Raw genomic sequence first — 17,990 nt, forward strand, 5'->3', positions numbered from 1 at the left:
CAGGGCAGAATATTTGAATCAATTAAAATTTGGGATTTGGGGCCGGGCACGTTGGCTCATGCCTGTAATCCCAGCACTTGAGAGGCCGAGGCAGGTGGATCACCTGAGGTCAGGAGTTCGAGACCAGCCTGATCAACACGGAGAATCCCCATCTCTACTAAAAATACAAAATTAGCCAGGCATGGTGCCACGTGCCTGTAATCCCAGCTACTCGGGAGGCTGAGGCAGGAGAATCACTTGAACCTGGGAGGCAGAGGTTGCCGTGAGCCGAGATCACTCCATTGCACTCCAGCCTGTGCAATGAGAGTGAAACTCATCTCAAAAAAAAATATTGGGATTTGGTAATGATTTAAAAGTATCATGACATTTACTTCATTTATCATGTGTACGTTATGAGTGAAGGACATATAAATCTCAATTTTTCTTCCAGTTTTAGATAAAAAATAAGTATATAAATAAGGGCTTCTAATATTTTCTTTCTGTACCCTAGTGATTGTTATCTCCACTTTGAGGTCATTACATTTATTATATAGTTAGGAATTAAGAATGCTTTGGGTAGTTTACGTGTCATAATCAGTATTTTGCATGACATCAATGTCTGACACAACTCAGACATACAGAAGGAAGTTACAAATTCTTATCTTGAAACAGTAGATTTGCTAAGTGTAAAGTGTTTAAATTTTCCTTTGTTCTAGTAAAACAATCTATTTTTTTAACAGATATCAGACACCCCGAAGAACTTTCTCTCTTAAAGAAACCCAGAGATCCAACAAAGAAAAAAAAGAAGAAGCTAGATGACCAGTCTGAAGATGAGGCACTTGAATTAGAGGGGCCTCTTATCACTCCTGGATCAGGTAAGACTTTTACCAAGCAATGGGCTCAAAGTAAGAACTGTGGACTGTGTACCTTTGTCTTTCTGGTGGTAGGTAAATGGATCATGTAGGTCAAGAAGAGTGGTCAAGTTAAAAAAACAAAAACTTCAATTAGCCAGGCATGGTGGTGCGTGCCTGTAGTCCCAGCTACTTCGGAGGCTAAGGCAGAAGAATTGCTTGAACCTGGGAGTCAGAGTTGCAGTGAGCCAAGATCATGCCACCGCACTCCAGCCTGGGCGACCGAGCGAGACTCCGTCTCAAAAGAAACAAAAACTCTCCTTCAGCATTTTTCTCTGTCCTGAAATCGCTATCCAGTGTCGGTTTCTCTCATGTGCAAATCGTCATGTCCAGTGTTAATAGTTGAATCAATAAAGAGCAAGCCCACTTCTCTTGTTCAGAGAGTCAAAAAGGAATAGTATCAGAATTGGACTCAGGCAGAAATTGGAAACTTTTTAGTATTTAGATCATGAAAACCACCACTATTTAATTAATGCATTATTCCTTAAAACCTTACTGAAGGTCGGGCGTGGTGATTCACGCCTGTAATCCCAGCACTTTGGGAAGCCGAGGCAGGCGGAGCACGAGGTCAGAGAGCGAGACCATCCTGGCTAACACGGTGAAACCCCATCTCTGCTAAAAATACCAAAAAAAATTAGCCGGATGTGGTAGCACACACCCGTAGTCCCATCTACTCAGGAGGGTGATGCAGGAGAATCACCTAAACCTGAGAGGTGGGGGTTGCAGTGAGCTGAGATCATGCCACCGCACTCCAGCCTGAGCAGGAAGAGCAAAACTCCCATCTCAAAAAAAAAAAAAAAAAAAAAAAAGCAGGCTGGGCACTGTGGCTCACACCTGTAATCCCAGCACTTTGGGAGGCCAGGGCGGGCAGATCACCTGAGGTCAGGTATTTGAGACCAGCCTGGCCAATGTGGTGAAGCCCCATCTTGAGTAAAAATACAGAAATTAGCTGGGCGTGATGGTGGACACCTGTAATCTCAGCTACTTGGGAGGCTGAGGCAGGAGAATTGCTTGAACCCAGGAGGCGGAAGTTAAAGTGAGCCAACCTGGGTGACAACTCCGTCTCAAAAAAACACACACACACACAACAGCCTTCTCTCTGCTTCGCATATTCTGGTTTTCTGGCCTTCCTACCTTTTTTCCTTAAAGGTTTTGCTCCTGTGAGGAGCTTTCTTAGATTCCCTTTCATTACTTTTCCAATCTGAATTAGGAATCCTTCTGTCATAAGTCAGCAGACTTCTGGGTTTGGTATTGTTATCCTGTGTTCTTCCCTGCTAATGTGAGCTCACTGCATGAAGGGGCTGTCTCACCTTTTTGTCACCAGAATCTAACTCAGCATATGGCATTCAGCAGGCATGCAGGTAATATCTGTTGGGAAGCTAGGTGGCTAATTAATTAGGTTATATTGTTCTTTAATTGTGGGCATATACCTGGACTGAACATTGCAGTTTCCCATGTTTCCATCAGCCACAATTTATAAATCCATTACTTAGGATGGGTCCCTTTAACAAATATCTAAATTAATCTTACTAATTTAGTTCATTCTGGTTTTTTAAATTCTGAGATGATGATGATGATACTAGTAATGAAAGCAACACTTACAGAGCACTTACTGTGCAGTGCCCACTTTACCCATGGAAACCCATCTAATTTTCACTACAGCTCTTTGCAGTAGATTCTGTTAATACCCACATTTTGAGGATAAGGATAAGAAATTATGGCACAGTAAAAAGTCTTCTAAGGTCACAAATCTTGTAACTTTTCTGTATTTATGTACTGATTGCATTTTGAAAGATACAAAGAAATAAGACAATCCTTACTCTTAAGTAGTTTATAGGTTAGTGGAAAAACAGTTACTATACTTAAGGAGGTAATATGTAAATATTAAATGACTTTTATAGAAGATAATGTTTTCGAAATTCAGAAAACAGTTCCAAACAAAGTTTGTGAATTCAGCTTTTAAGTTCCAGTGGTCAGGTTTTTGATGGGAAAAGGGAGTCCAAGCAGAAAGAATGATCCTAACAAAGAACATCCTTGCAAAAACACAAGATAAGAATAAATGAGTTGAGCCAGTTTATGGGGGAGAGACCTCCCAGCTCCTTCAGGATAACATTGGAACATATTTAACAGCAGACGATGAAATTCAGGCTAGGGCATTGTAGAACCATTGGTTTCTGAATATTTTACAAAATTATCAAATCATTATTGTAGAAAGAGTATCAAATTTACTTCCAGTCAGTAATTTGTACAGGAGGGAATGTGGGGAAGGGTTGCTGATACTGGTGGAAGTCTGTGGGTTGAGGAAGAGGTAAAAGAGAATAAAAGGGGCCGGTCGCAGTGGCTTACGCCTGTAATCCCAGCACTTTTGGAAGGCTGAGGTGGGTGGATCACGTGAGTTCAGGAGTTCAAGACCAGCCTGGCCAACATGGTGAAACCCCATCTCTACTAAATATACAAAATTAGCCAGGCATGGTGGCGGGTACCTATAATCCCAGCTACTCTGGAGGCTGAGGCAGGAGAATCGCTTGAACCCGGGAGGCAGAGGTTGCAGTGAGCCGAGATTGCGCCACTGCACTCCAGCCTGGGCTACAGAGCAAGAATCTGTCTCAAAAAAAAAAGAGAATAAAAGATTATGTCCATGTGATATTGTGACATAGTAAGAAATATATATAGTCATGTGCTACATAGTGATGTTTTGGTCAATAACAGATCACATGTATGACGGTAGTCCCATAAGATTATAATACTGTCTTTTTTTTTTTTTTAGACGGAGTCTCTCTCTGTCGCCCAGGCTGGAGTGCAGTGGCGGTGATCTTGGCTCACTGCAACCTCCGCCTCCCAGGTTCAAGCGATTCTCCTGCCTCAGCCTCCTGAGTAGCTGGGATTACAGGCGTGCACCACCACACCTGGCTAATTTTTTGTGTTTTTAGTAGAGATGAGGTTTCACCATGTTGGTCAGGATGGTCTCGAACTCCTGACCTTGTGATCAATCCACCCACCTCGGCCTCCCAAAGTGCTGGGATTACAGGTGTGAGCCACTGCGCCCGGTGTTTGTTTTGTTGTTTTTTTTTTTTGTTTTTTTTTTTTTTTTTTTGAGACGCAGTCTTACTCTGTCACCCAGGCTGGAGTGCAGTGGAACTATCTTGGCTCTCTGCAGCTGAAATACAGGCAATTCTCCTGCCTCTGCCTCCTAAGTAGCTGAGACTATAGGTGCACACCACCACACTCGGCTAACTTTTGTATTTTTAGTAGAGGGGTTTCACCATGTTGGCCAGACTGGTCTCGAACTCCTGGCCTCAAGTGATCTACCCGCCTTGGCCTCCCAAAGTGTTGGGATTACAGGCGTGAGCCACCGCACCTGGCCCTGTATTTTCACTCTACCTCTTCTATGTTTAGAGATGTGTAGATACACAGATACAGATACTTACCATTGTGTTACAGTTGCCTGCAGCATTCAGTACAGTAACATGCTGTACAGGTTTGTAGCCTGTGAGCAATAGACTGTGCCTTCCATATAGCCTGGGTGTGTAGTAGGCTATACCATCTGGGCCTGTATGAGTACACTCTGTGATGTTCATACAACAGTGAAATCCCTTAATGACGCATTTCGCAGAACTTATCCCTGTTGTTAGTAGACTCATGACTGTACTAACCTTTGTCATTGCATCATTGGGCTGTTCCTGTGCTGCCCAATTTTTGGCTAGCTTGTGCCCAAGAAGAGCATCCTTACCAATTCTTACCCTCCCCAATCTTAGGCTCCCTTGTTCTTTTTCACCCAGTTCCCTTTTCACCCAGACTGCAGCTGCTTTTATTTCTGCTCTGTGTACCATTCCTCAGTTCTTTCCTTTCAGTTGCTTGACCTTTGGACAGCTTTGAATGTCCTAAGGGACATTTGTGGCCTCTTTATTTGTAAGAGATCCTTTTCAGAAAAAAAAAAAATATTTTTATTAAAACATTGCTATTACTGACAACCACATTTATTGAGCAACTTCTTGTCCAAAACACTACATGTAATATATTTAATCCACACAGTTAAATATATTAATTGAGTAATTCTGAAAAATCGGTAGCCTGAGAAGAGAAACCCAGAGTGGCTAAATCACATGTCTGGAAGCTGATCCCTGGTAACTGGTAGAGCTGAGCTGTAAGCCCAGGCTCATCCCGCTTCCAAGCTAGAGCTTACACCATTGCACTATGCACACACCCGTCTCCTTCCCCCTTCTATCCCTCATGAGTACATACAGACCCATAATTTTAGCAAATATGTCAGTGGCTGCGGATGCCACAATCTAGCTTTTATTTAATTTTTTTTTTTTTTTTTTTTTTGAGACAGAGTCTTGCTCTGTCGCCCGGGCTGGAGTGCAGTGGCCGGATCTCGGCTCACTGCAAGCTCCGCCTCCGGGTTTACGCCATTCTCCTGCCTCAGCCTCCCGAGTAGCTGGGACTACAAGCGCCCGCCACCTCGCCCGGCTAGTTTTTTGTATTTTTCTGGTAGAGACGGGGTTTCACCGTGTTAGCCAGGATGGTCTCGATCTCCTGACCTCGTGATCCGCCCGTCTCGGCCTCCCAAAGTGCTGGGATTACAGGCTTGAGCCACCGCACCCGGCCTTATTTAATTTTTGTAGCCTTGTTTACCTTAAAGAAAAAAAAAGTTAAAATTTAAATTCTCTAACAGATCTTTAATACTGTACTCTACATGAGTAGTGGCAATCTGAATCATCCCATATCAATAGAAGTGATAATGCTGAATGTTTCTATAAGTCTTAGAGTTAGAATTTGGAAAGCTGAGGAGGTTTTGTTGCCCAGAAACCATGGGTGAACACCAGTATGCATAGAAATTCTTGAGAGTATGCTGGTCCAGGAAGCAGGAAATCTTAAAATTTTTACATCATACAGAAATGGCTAGAAGCAAACCCTGTGACTGTGAAAAATAAAATTATCAGCTTAGATCTTACAAAACAAAACGACAAGAAGCTACCGGTAGAATTGGAAGCACTGGATAATTTTGTAATAGTTCCAGAACTTACTCATTTTTGCTTCTGTTCTCTTCAGCTTGGTGATAATGACAAAATGTAGGAAAGCTGATTAGTATATAACTTAAGCTAATGAATAATCATGATTGAGTTAGCATCAGTATTTTCAATGAATTCTTAAGCTGGGCTGCCTTGATTAAGACATAGTAATTTAGATTGAACAACCCACTAATACTTTTTCTTTTAGAAGTCACAGCTAATATGAATACTAGTCCATATTTTAAAAATACTTTTGTTTGGTAGTAAAGTGGGTTGCAAACCAAAATCACAAATTAGCCTTATGGTTTGTTTTTCCTCTTGGCTGTCTCTGATTTTTAATGGTTGGAGAGTAGTGTATACTGTTGATATAAACAGAATAAATATATGAATTTATATTCTAGGAGAAAATTTAGGCACATAGAAATAAACATATATAATGTCAGGTTTTCCCTCCTCCATGGTCAACAATTTCAAAATAGTAAATAAGTTATAGGGGCTGGATGCGGTAGCCATGCCTATAATCCCAGCACTTTGGGAGGCCGAGGCGGGCAGATCACCTGAGGTCATTAGTTCAAGACGGGCCTGACCAACATGGAGAAACCCCGTCTCTACTAAAAACACAAAAACTTAGCCGGATGTGGTGGCGCATGCCTGTAATCCCAGCTACTCGGGAGGCTGTCTTGAACCCAGAAGGTGGAGGTTGCAGTGAGCCAAGATCGTGCCATGTCACTCCAGTCTGGGCAGCAAGAGCAAAACTCCATCTCAAAATAAAAAAAAAAAGTAAATAAGTTATAAGTATTATTGAATACATAATCTTTCACTTGATCGCCACAAAACAAAATACCAGCAGTTTTGGTGATGTCTTCATTTTACTTATGAGGAAATAATTCTACAAGGGTTAAGTAATTTTCCAAGGTCACAAAGCTAATAAGGAATAGAGCTAGAATTCACATCCAGGCTCCAATGCTCATGCCTCTAACCATTAAGTAACACCATCTCTCCAATTCATTTTTTTTTTTAAGAGACCCTGTGTTGCCCAGGCTGCTCATCAACTCCTGGCCTCGAGTGATCCTTTCACCTCAGCCTCCCAAAGTGCTAGATTATGGGCGTGAGCTACTATGCCTGGCCATAATGTTTATTTTACGAATTATAATAGGAATGTTTGCTAAATTTTTTCTTTCTTTCTTTTTAAGGGACAGGGTCTTGCTATGTTGCCCAGGCTGGTCTCAGACTTCTGGGGTCAAGTGATCCTCCTCCCTCTGCCTCCCAAGTAGCTGGGACTACAGGCGCATGCCAGCATGGCCAGCTAATTTTTGTATTTTTTGTAGAGATGGGGTTTTGCCATGTTTCCCAGGCTGGTCTCAAGCAATCCTCCTGCCTTGGTTTCTCAAAAGTGCTGGGATAGCTATTCAGGAGGATGAGACAGGAGAGTCAGTTGAACCCGGGAGGCGGAGCTTGCAGTGAGCCAAGATCGCACCATTGCACTCCAGCCTGGGCGACAGAACGAGACTCCATCTCAAAAAAAAAAAAAATGCTGGGATTACAGGTGTGACCACTGCACCTAGCCTCAAAACATTTTTTTAAAAACTATTCTTTTAAGTACAAAAGTATCACATGGTTATAGTAAATATTCAAATATTACATAATTACGTATTTTTTTCCTAACAAAAGTGGGACTGTGTTATACACACATTGTGTTTTCTCACTCAATGATACATGCTGATGGACCTCTTCTTTTTTTTTTTTTTTTTTTTTTTTTGAGATGGAGTCTTGCTCTGTTGCCCAGGCTGGAGTGCAGTGGTGCAATCATGGCTCACTGCAAGCTCCACCTCCTGGGTTCATGCCATTCTCCTGCCTCAGCCTCCGGAGTGGCTGGGACTACAGGCGCCCGCCACCACACCCGGCTAATTTTTGTGATTTTAGTAGAGACGGGGTTTCACCTTGTTAGCCAAGATGGTCTTGATCTCCTGACCTCGTGATCCGCCCGCCTCGGCCTCCCAAAGTGCTGGGATTACAGGCGTGAGCTACCACACCTGGCTGGACCTATTTTTTAATTACAAAATTTATACATTAATACAGTCTCTTTTATCATAAACTCAAGTAATATAAAAAATTTATTAAACTTAAGGTGAGTTCCTTTTAAACTTATTCCCTGGCTACTCCTTCTCAAGAGGGAGCCATTTCTTGATTACTACATATAACGAGATTGTAAGTTTGGAGTCCAACTCAACAATACCCTTTCTGTGTGTTTATACGCACATGCGGGTGTAAGATTTGCATATCTAGTCTTATTTTAATAACATAAATGAGATCCTAATATGTATTTAATGCTCTGCAATTTGATTTTTGGTGCTCAATGTTTTGGTGATTTTTGTCAAAGCAGAGAAGTCTCCGTAGTTCTTATAAATGACTTCAGAGTTTTACCTATATAAAAAACTGTATTTATCTGTTTTTCTACCTAGGTGGTATCTAATTTTTCTGTCACATGTATCCCAGAGCTGGGCATTGTGGTGTGCACCTGTAGTCCTAGCTACTTAGGAGGCTGAGACAGGAGGATCTCCTGAGCCCAGGAGTTCAACCTGGGTGCTCACACCACTGCATTTCAGCCTGGGCAACAGAGCGAGACCCTATCTCTAAAAAAATACCTGTATGTGTAGATACATATATATCTATATACTATATCACACACATTCTCTCTCTCTCTCTCTCCAGAAAGTTTCTGTGGTTTGTACTTCCATCAGCAGTATATGAAAATGCCTCGTTTCCTACATTCTGCTCAATATTGAAATGTTGTAAATCTGTATTTTTGCCACTTTGACAATAAGTAGTGTCTCAGTTATTTTGCATTTCCCTGATAAATACTAGGATAGTTTAGTAATTTATATGTTTATTAGCCATTTCTATTCTATTTTCAAATGATAGATTTTTTGTTTAATTTATATTTTTGTTTTTACCGATATTAAAATTTTAATGTGTTACTTCCCTTTATATACTGGCATTTTGTTTGTGGCCTTTTTTTTTAAAAAAAAAACCATATTGTTTTACATTTTTATGTGGTCTTATATCTGTTAGCCATTTACTTTATAGTTCTAGGTTTACTCTTGCTTGGGAAAATTTTCTCAAAATATAAAAGTAATACCATAAAAATCCTTTTAATAAAATATGGTATAAGATAGGTATTTTGGTGAAAACTTTGTAAAATTTATTGCTTTAGTACTCTTTTTAAAAATATGTAATTTATAATCAGGTAAATTTTACTGTGTTAAAATATAGCAATATTTAGGAGTTTGATATATCGGGTTTTAAATATCTACAGTAGGTGGACTCAGACTGTAGTGCTTTTTGAACTCTTTATTTCTCCTCCTCATAGTTTTTAAGTTCTCTTTCCATGTTGTTTAGTAAGCTCATATTTTGTTGCTAAATCTGCTACTTTATCTGAGTCTTTACTAGTTTTCTGCCTCAGATGTATTTTAAACCAGGCATTCAGGAAAACAACTTAGTTGGGATTCTCTCTGAACCGTGACTGAGGAATTTAAAATACCCATACCCTCTGACCCAGCAGTGCTGCTAGAATTGGGAAATAACTACACAAATGTTTATTGAAGCATTGGTTTGCAATAATGACATTAGTAACAGAATTTTTTTTTTTTTTTTTGAGACAAAGTCTCGCCCTGTAACCCAGGCTGGAGTGCAGTGGCGTGATCTCAGCTCACTGCAACCTCCGTCTCCTGGGTTCAAGCGATTCTCCTGCCTCAGCCTCCCAAGTTGCTGTGACTATAGGTATGCACCACCACACCCAGCTTATTTTTTATATTTTTAGTAGAGACCTTGTTGGCCAGGCTGGTCTTGAACTCCTGACCTCAGGTGATCCGCCCGCCTCAACCTCCCAAAGTGCTGGGATTTACAGGCGTGAGCCACCTTAATAGTAACAGAATTGGGAATGGCTTACATACGTTATAGTACATGGAGGCAGTGTGTAGCCCTACGGGCAGACTGGCTGGGTTGGTTGGTTGGTTGGTTGGTTTGTTTTGAGACAGAGTTTCACTCTTGTCACCCAGGCTGGAGTGCAATGGTGCAATCTCTTATTGCAACCTCCGCCTACCGAGTTCAAGCGATTCTCCTGCCTCAGCCTCCCAAGTAGCTGGTATTACAGGCATGCCGCCACCGCGCCTGGCTAATTTTTTTTTTTTTTTTTTAGTAGAGGCGGGGCTTCACCACGTTGGCCAGGCTGGTCTCGAACTCCTGACATCAGGCAATCCGCCCATCTCGGCCTCCCAAAGTGCTGGGATTACAGGCTTGAGCCACCACGCCTGCCCAGACCGGCTGATTTATAGCTTGGCTGCACCCTACTTGCTCTTGACCTTGAACAAGTTATTTAACCGTGCTTTGCCTCAGTTTCTTCCTCTGAAGTGAGAATGTGAGAATAATAGAGTTGTTGTGAACACTAAGTGAGTTATTATCACATAGTGCCTACAGAACAAATAAGAACAATGAAGTGATTAAGTATGAATTGAAGAAGATACAAACTGTAGGAAGTTGAAAGGGAGATTTGGGTGGGTGGCTGATTCTATTAAATGTGTGACTGTATTTGTTCCTTCTCGAATTGCTATAAGGAAATACCTGAGACTTGGTAACTTAGAAGAAAAGAGGTTTAATTGGCTCACAGTTCTGCAGGCTGTCCAGGAAGCATAGTGGCATCAGTTCCTGGGGAGGCCTCAGGAAACTTACAATTACAGTGGAAGGCAGAGGAGGAGCCAGCACTTCACGTGGCTGGAGCAGGAGGTAGGGGTGGGAGGGGGGAGGTGCCACGTACTTTTAAACAACCAGATCTCATGAGAAGTCACTCACTATACAGTACCAAGGGGGGATGGTGCAAAACCATTATGAGAACTCCACCGCTGTGAGCCAGTCACCTCCCACCAGGCCTCTCCTCCAACACTGGGGTGCGATTTGGGCAGGGAAACAGATCCAAACCATTATCAGTGATTTAGGGGGAGTATCTTTTCTATATTAGAAACTTTATAAAGCAAATTGTCCATTCTAACTTGACTCAGTTTTGGATAGGAATTATAAGCACACCAGGTGCACATTTTCAGTATTCTGACATTCTTTGTAACAGATTTATTTAACAGATCTTTGAAATAAACAAGACTTTGCCTAGAAGTTAATGTTTTTTCACACTTTATCTACATGCGCACACTCTGTAGCAGAAATACCCTTTGCCCAACTGAGTTGGAGTAATGTGTTGAACCCATTTATAAGTGTGGGGTGCCCAATTAATCCTTTCAAAAGGTGTCACACAATTTTAATTTTGAAAAATACCTGTCTAGTTTAAGGATCTAGCTTTTAAAGCCCCAGGACTAACGATCCTGGTGTTGTTTTTTTTTTTTTTTTTTTGAGACGGAGTCTTGCTCGGTAGCCCGGGCTGGAGTGCAGTGGCCGGATCTCAGCTCACTGCAAGCTCCGCCTCCCGGGTTTACGCCATTCTCCTGCCTCAGCCTCCCAAGTAGCTGGGACTACAGGCGCCCGCCACCTCGCCCGGCTAGTTTTTTGTATTTTTAGTAGAGACGGGGTTTCACGGTGTTAGCCAGGATGGTCTCGATCTCCTGACCTCATGATCCGCCCGTCTCGGCCTCCCAAAGTGCTGGGATTACAGGCTTGAGCCACCGCGCCCGGCCCCTGGTGTTCTTTAAATGCTGATAAAGAGTTCACAGCTTTGCTTTGTGTTTTAGGATTAACAGTGTTCGGATTTTAGAGGGTTTTTTGTTGTTGTTTTTTGAGATAGAGTCTTTCTTTGTTGCCTAGGCTGGAATGCATTGGCTCAATCTTGGCTCACTGCAGCCCTCGCCTCCCGAATAGCATGCACCACCACTCCTGGCTAATTTTCCTATTTTCACCATGTTGGCCAGGCTGGTCTCGAACTCCTGACCTCAAGTGATTCACCCGCCTCGGCCTCCCAAGGTGCTCCAAGATTACAGGCGTGAGCCACCACACCCGGCCTGGATTTTACAAGTGTTTTTAGTACTAACATTGGAAGAACACATGTCAGGGACATCAAATCAAATATCCTGTGTCTAGCAAGAGATTACATATTTTCAGTAAACACTTTTTTTTTTTTAACTTTGCCTTTGCTTCCTAGACTAGGTCATGACAGCTACAAAAATCTCTAGCATTAGCACCACTTCTTCACAGGTAGTGTTTCTATCATTGCATGGGGAGAAGAGTTATAAAATAGTAAGAAAGGGCCAGGCGCAGTGGCTCACCCCTGTAATCCCAGCACTTTGCGAAGCCGAGGCAGGCGGATCACAAGGTCAGGAGATCAAGACCATAGTGAAACCCCATCTCTACTAAAAATACAAAAAAGTAGCCGGGCGTGGTGGCGGGCGCCTGTAGTCCCAGCTACTCAGGAGGCTGAGGCAGGAGAATGGTGTGAACCCGGGAGGCGGAGCTTGCAGTGAGCCAAGATTGCGCCACTGCACTACAGCCTGGGCAACAGAGGGAGACTCCGTCTCAAAAAAAAAAAAAAAAAAAAATATATAGTAGTAAAGGAGATGGATTCCTAAGCTTAACCCTAAATTTAGGGAATGGAAAAGCCATTTTCTGTACATTGTTGAACAGTGTTATACCTATTACACATTTTCTTTTGAAAAATTATGACTACAGGACGAATTATAATTTAACAGAGCTAGGACTTGGGGGAGCTGCTTGTACTTAATGTCATTCTGAACATTTTTAAGTGCCTTAAATTCATCTCCTTAATTTTTGTAGTTTAAGCACATACCATCAGTTGACTAATGTAACAAATAGTTATTTATGTAGCCTCTACTATATGCCTAGCCCTAATACTAAGAAATCAGAAGATAAATAATCCCTTCCTTTTGGGATTTGACTATTAAATATATCTCTGTTAGACTCTTTCTAGGGCAAACTTTTATCTACTCTTTTGCATTAATACTTTATTTGTTGTATCCTAGAACTTAAAAAAAATACTTTATTCGTAAATCTGTTGAAACCTGTTTATTCACTGAGAAGACATTACCATCAAATTATTTTTAATCTATATGAATGAATTCAGTTCTATTGTGTTACCTTAAAATTATATGGATTTCAAATGGTGGTAAAAGTTGTAGACATGTTTGTCACTATGTGCTTGACTAGAGCACAACTTCATTCTTTTAAGTTGAACAAAAAAAAACCTGGTTTACTTAGGTTGTAGCTTCTAAGGTTCTCTTAAATCCACTTGAAATGTGTACTCTGAAATCCACTTGAAATGTGTATTTCAGTTTATGATTCACAATTAGGGAAAATCTGTTTTTTCTTTTTCTCATTTTCTTTTCATTCTTTTGTTTCTGTCCTCTGTTGTTGCCTTTCCTTTACCTTCTGAATTCCTTTCTTTCCTTTCCTGTAGGCACTGATGTTCTTTACATTGGCCCTCTGAAAGGTGAGCCTTGCCACAATTTAAAGACAAAAAATGTTGGTCTGTCTGCTTCAGCTATATCCTTATTTTCTAATTCTCTTGAACTGATTTTTTTCCCCCAAAATTTCTGCCAACTTAATTATATTCTTAAGGCTTTGTTAATACGTATTTTAATGTTATAAAAGGAGAATTAATTACACATGTTCTCATAACAGGTAAAATAATATACTAAGCTTTCCTTTCAGAATAAAACTTTTGTTTCACAATGTGCTTTTTGTCATAGTATGTGTTATTATTGAAAACTAAGATTCTGTACTGCATACTTACTACCTGTTTTTCATGTTACTTATTAGGAAGTATATATTCAAGCCCAGGACTGTATAGTAAAACAATGACCCCCACTTACGATGCTCATGATGGAAGCCCTTTGTCACCAACTTCTGCTTGGTTTGGTGACAGTGCTTTGTCAGAAGGCAATCCTGGTATACTTGCTGTCAGTCAACCAATCACGTCACCAGAAATCTTGGCAAAAATGTTCAAACCTCAAGCTCTTCTTGATAAAGCAAAAATCAACCAAGGGTAAGTTTTAAGATATAGATAAAATTGAATTTCTTTATCCAACTAGAGGTAGAAATGTTGTCTTAATTCTATGTTGTTTTCTTCCACTATTCTTAATTTGTCCAGATGGCTTGATTCCTCAAGATCTCTCATGGAACAAGATGTGAAGGAAAATGAGGCCTTACTGCTCCGATTCAAGTATTACAGCTTTTTTGATTTGAATCCAAAGGTACCGAGGGTTTAAAGGGATCTTTTTTCCCCCATTTATTTGTTTTGTTCATATGGATGTTTGTTTTTGGAAGTTGGTGGAATAAGGAATTATTTGTATATAGGAAATCTTGAATAATTATTAAAAACCCAAACCTTTAGGCAAAGGTATTTGTATTTTAAGTACGTCTATTTTAGTAGGTTGGCAGCATAACTAAACCTTTTTTATTGTTGTTATTAAGATAATGAAACTTTTGGTTGATTTGGTTTTGTTTTTTTTTGTTTTTGGTTTTGTTTTTTTTAATCTCTAAGCTCTTAATGTGGCATGATTTGTATTTTAAAGGTACTCGTTTGGTACTATAGAATTGACAAAGTTTAGGCCGGGTGCGGTGGCTCACACCTGTAATCTTAGCACTTTGAGAGCCCACCCGTCTCTACTAAAAATACAAAAATTAGCCAGACATGGTGGCGCGCGCTGGTAATGCCAGCTACCCGGGAGGCTGAGGAAGGAGAATCGCTTGAACCTGGAAGGTGGAGCTTGCAGTGAGCCAAGATTGTGCCACTGCACTCCCACCTAGGCAACAGGGCAAGACTGCATCTCAAACAAACAAACAAAAAAAGAATTGGCAAAGTTCATTTTTAAAATTTAAGACCTCTCTTCAACTCTATTTAAGTAAAAGAAAAGTTTCAGAAAGATTACCTTTTCAATTACTTTTAGATTACTAATTACGTGCCAAAAGATGTTGCTTCCAAAAAAAGGTTTTTTCTTGAGACAGGGTCTCATTCTGTCCCCTAGGCTGGATGCAGTGGCATGATCATGGCTCACTGCAACCTCAAAGTCCTGGACTCAAGCCATTCTCCCACGTCAGCCTCCCAAGTAGCTGGGACTGCAGGCTCACCCAGCCATACCTGGCTAACTTTATTTTCTGTAGAGACAGAGTCTCACTTTTTCATCCAAGCCGGTCTCAAAACTCCTGGGCTGAAGTCATCCTCCTGCCTCAGCCTCCCAAAGTGCTGGGACTACCGGCCTGAGCCACCATGCCCAGCCAAATTTTTCTTAGGTCTACATATTTTTCCTCTGTAACAGGCAAACACTGTTATTTGTCTTTACTATGATTGGTATTATCTCTGCTACCATAGTACTTCACTTTTCTGGTAAGATTTAACTTTGCTATAAATATCTGGAGCTTTTTTCCCCCGTGGAAAACACTTGGCACAGAGGTTTGAATCTTCTACTTCTCTTTCAGCCTGGGGGAAAAAACCTATCTTGGCTACCCTCTCATCCTTTTCATGTTTAGACTGTAGTCTAGATTTTAATGTTATGTTTATCATCTTTTATTATATGCTTAAGTAATTCTTTATACAACAGTAAAATCTCTATAATAAAATTATAGAAAATAATCTTAATTCATTTTCAGGCCACATCTTATCTACTTTTAGTAAAGCCAAAGCTACTTTGGGAATAGTTAACATTTGTGAGGGGAGTGGAGATGTATTTTGTCAACATTCTAAAACACATGTTGAGCATTCCTAATTTGAAAATGTAGAGTGTTCCACAGGCTAAAACTTGTGAGGGCTGACATGATGCTGAAAGGATATGCTCATTTTGGATTTCTATGTTAGGCACACTCAACTGGTATAATGGAATATTCCAACATCTATACAAATTCTAAATTCAAAACAGAAGGTCTCAAGCATTCTGGATAAGGAATACTCAAATGTATAGTATTCTTAAGGCATTACTGTTGACTTTTATTTATATAATTAAATGGATAATTGAATAACATATAAGTAAACATTTTCCACAAGTATATTTGCCCTGTATTTTGCATACTTAAAATAACTGCTGTTTCCACGGACTTGCCACTTTATCTGGGTATGCTTCTCCACAGTGAACAAAATGTTCCCCAAAATAATTTGCTTTCTGATTACATTTTAGTATGGCAAGTTGCAGTAACGACACTGAAAAATAATTGGTAGTTCTGCCTTACTTTAATGTCATCAAATTAGATTTCTTATGTTAAAGGCTATAATGTCTAGTGGTTATTTCCCTGAAAAATAACATACAGGATCTACTTTTAATACAGGAAAATCAATTATTCTCTGTCATATTTTAATGTCTTTTTTGTGTGTGTGTGAGACAGAGTCTTGCTCTGTCACCCAGGCTAGAGTGCAGTGGTGCGATTTCGGCTCACTGCCAGCTCCCCCTCCCAGGTTCACGCCATTCTCCTGCCTCAGTCTCCCGAGTAGCTGGGACTATAGGCACCCGCCACCACACCCAGCTAATTTTTTTTGTAGTTTTAGTAGAGACAGGGTTTCACCGTGTTAACCAGGATGGTCTTGATCTCCTGATCTCGTGATCCCCCTGCCTCGGCCTCCCAAAGTGCTGGGATTACAGGCATGAGCCACTGTGCCTGGCCTTTAATGTCATTTTTAACAGAAAATTAGATGTGGGCATATATATGCATGACTGACCCTATAGGTGTCCTTCTAATAATACTTGATTGTAAATAAAAATTCTTGGTTGTAAATTAAAATCCCAGGAAAAAAAAGTATTAAATTTTTCTTGTCAATTGAATATTCAGAGTTTGAAATTTTTCCATGGTAAAGGTTATATATTACAAAATAACTATTTCTCTTGCTGCAGTATGATGCAATCAGAATCAATCAGCTTTACGAGCAGGCCAAATGGGCCATTCTCCTGGAAGAAATTGAATGCACAGAAGAAGAAATGATGATGTTTGCAGCCCTGCAGGTAGTTGAAAGGTCTAGGAAATGGGACCTATTCGGGTAAAGGGTAGGGAGGTATTTTTAAACAGTAAAGTGGAATAGTAATTCCAGTAACATTTCACAAGACAGAATTTTTGCCATTAAGAAAGTGAGCAGACACTTAGGAAAGCAAAACAAATACATTTTAGTTTGATTTTTTTATCTTTTCCAAGAGTTTAGTGGTATACTTAAGTACTTTTCTCTATTTTGTAGGAAAAAAATTATCCTCTCACCCCCAAATATATATCTGCTCAAAGCTCCTCAGTTTTTCCTTGGAAAGAAAATATTTATTAAAAATCAGATTTCTGAAATCTAATCTGAAGCTTACCTACATAATTTCATAAATAGCTGGGGATGATACAACACATGATAAAATGGGCTGTAGCACAGCAATACTTTTAGGTGATAAGATTTAGAGAGACTAGTGGAACCAAACCTTTTTCTACAGTGATAATTCTTAAGTAGATAACTGACAAGCCTCCTTAGATTAAACCAGTTTTTTCATATGTGGTTGTTACATGCCACCTCCTTCAGAATTATAGGGGAGCTTATTTAAAAATTATCCACTTCATTAATAACTTTAAGGTGGCATCCACACGTCCACATTCTTACAGATACTGAGGTCTGGTGACCAAATTAATTCATCTTTCTTAAATTTCAGATACCCGAGTAATGCTTTGGCAAGTATTCCTGATTATGACGGGATTCTAGGTTCAGCCTAAAGTCCTGATGAAGTTGGTGTTCTATAAATAACAGAAGTACAGGAAGCAGAGTTGACATTCAGCTGAAGAACTTTTCACTGTAGAAAGGATTTTGTTTTTCCTTAGAACACAAAAATGCTCTCAGTCTTCTGGATGCCTTCTTTTATGCATCCAGAAAAGTTTTCAGTTGTGACTCAAAAAGTTGCCATTAGAAAGCAAGAATGGGGAGTGAGATTAGCCAAAAAAATAAATAAATAAAGCAAGAACAGCTAATTTTCACCTTAGTTTACGTAATGAAAAGAGTGGCAAAGAAGCGTAGACAAGGAAAATCCCAGGTGACAGATATTTTCAGTTATTTTCTAGGGACTTGCTTAATGAGCCAATTAGGATCCTGTATTGTGTTTCCAGATAATTCTGACTCTCTGGCGAATTTCTT

At 40.2% G+C, this 17,990-nt stretch overlaps 1 protein-coding gene across 6 annotated transcripts in view; it reads left to right on the plus strand.

Annotated features, from left to right (window-relative positions):
• FERMT2 (fermitin family member 2) overlaps positions 1-17,990 on the plus strand; it is a 95,341-nt gene that overhangs the window by 56,971 nt on the left and 20,380 nt on the right. For 3 of the 6 annotated variants that reach the window (XM_031668096.1, XM_031668099.1, XM_031668097.1), the window contains exons 4-8: positions 720-854; positions 13,311-13,343; positions 13,673-13,898; positions 14,004-14,106; positions 16,732-16,839. In XM_031668096.1, the coding sequence (XP_031523956.1) occupies positions 720-854; positions 13,311-13,343; positions 13,673-13,898; positions 14,004-14,106; positions 16,732-16,839 (605 nt within the window). The remainder of the gene's footprint in view (positions 1-719; positions 855-13,310; positions 13,344-13,672; positions 13,899-14,003; positions 14,107-16,731; positions 16,840-17,990) is intronic. The other 3 variants (XM_031668098.1, XM_031668100.1, XM_031668101.1) reach the window with 1 other exon arrangement.

This window comes from Papio anubis, chromosome 7 (assembly GCF_008728515.1).
Source record: "Papio anubis isolate 15944 chromosome 7, Panubis1.0, whole genome shotgun sequence".
Classification (NCBI taxonomy): Eukaryota; Metazoa; Chordata; class Mammalia; order Primates; family Cercopithecidae; genus Papio; species Papio anubis.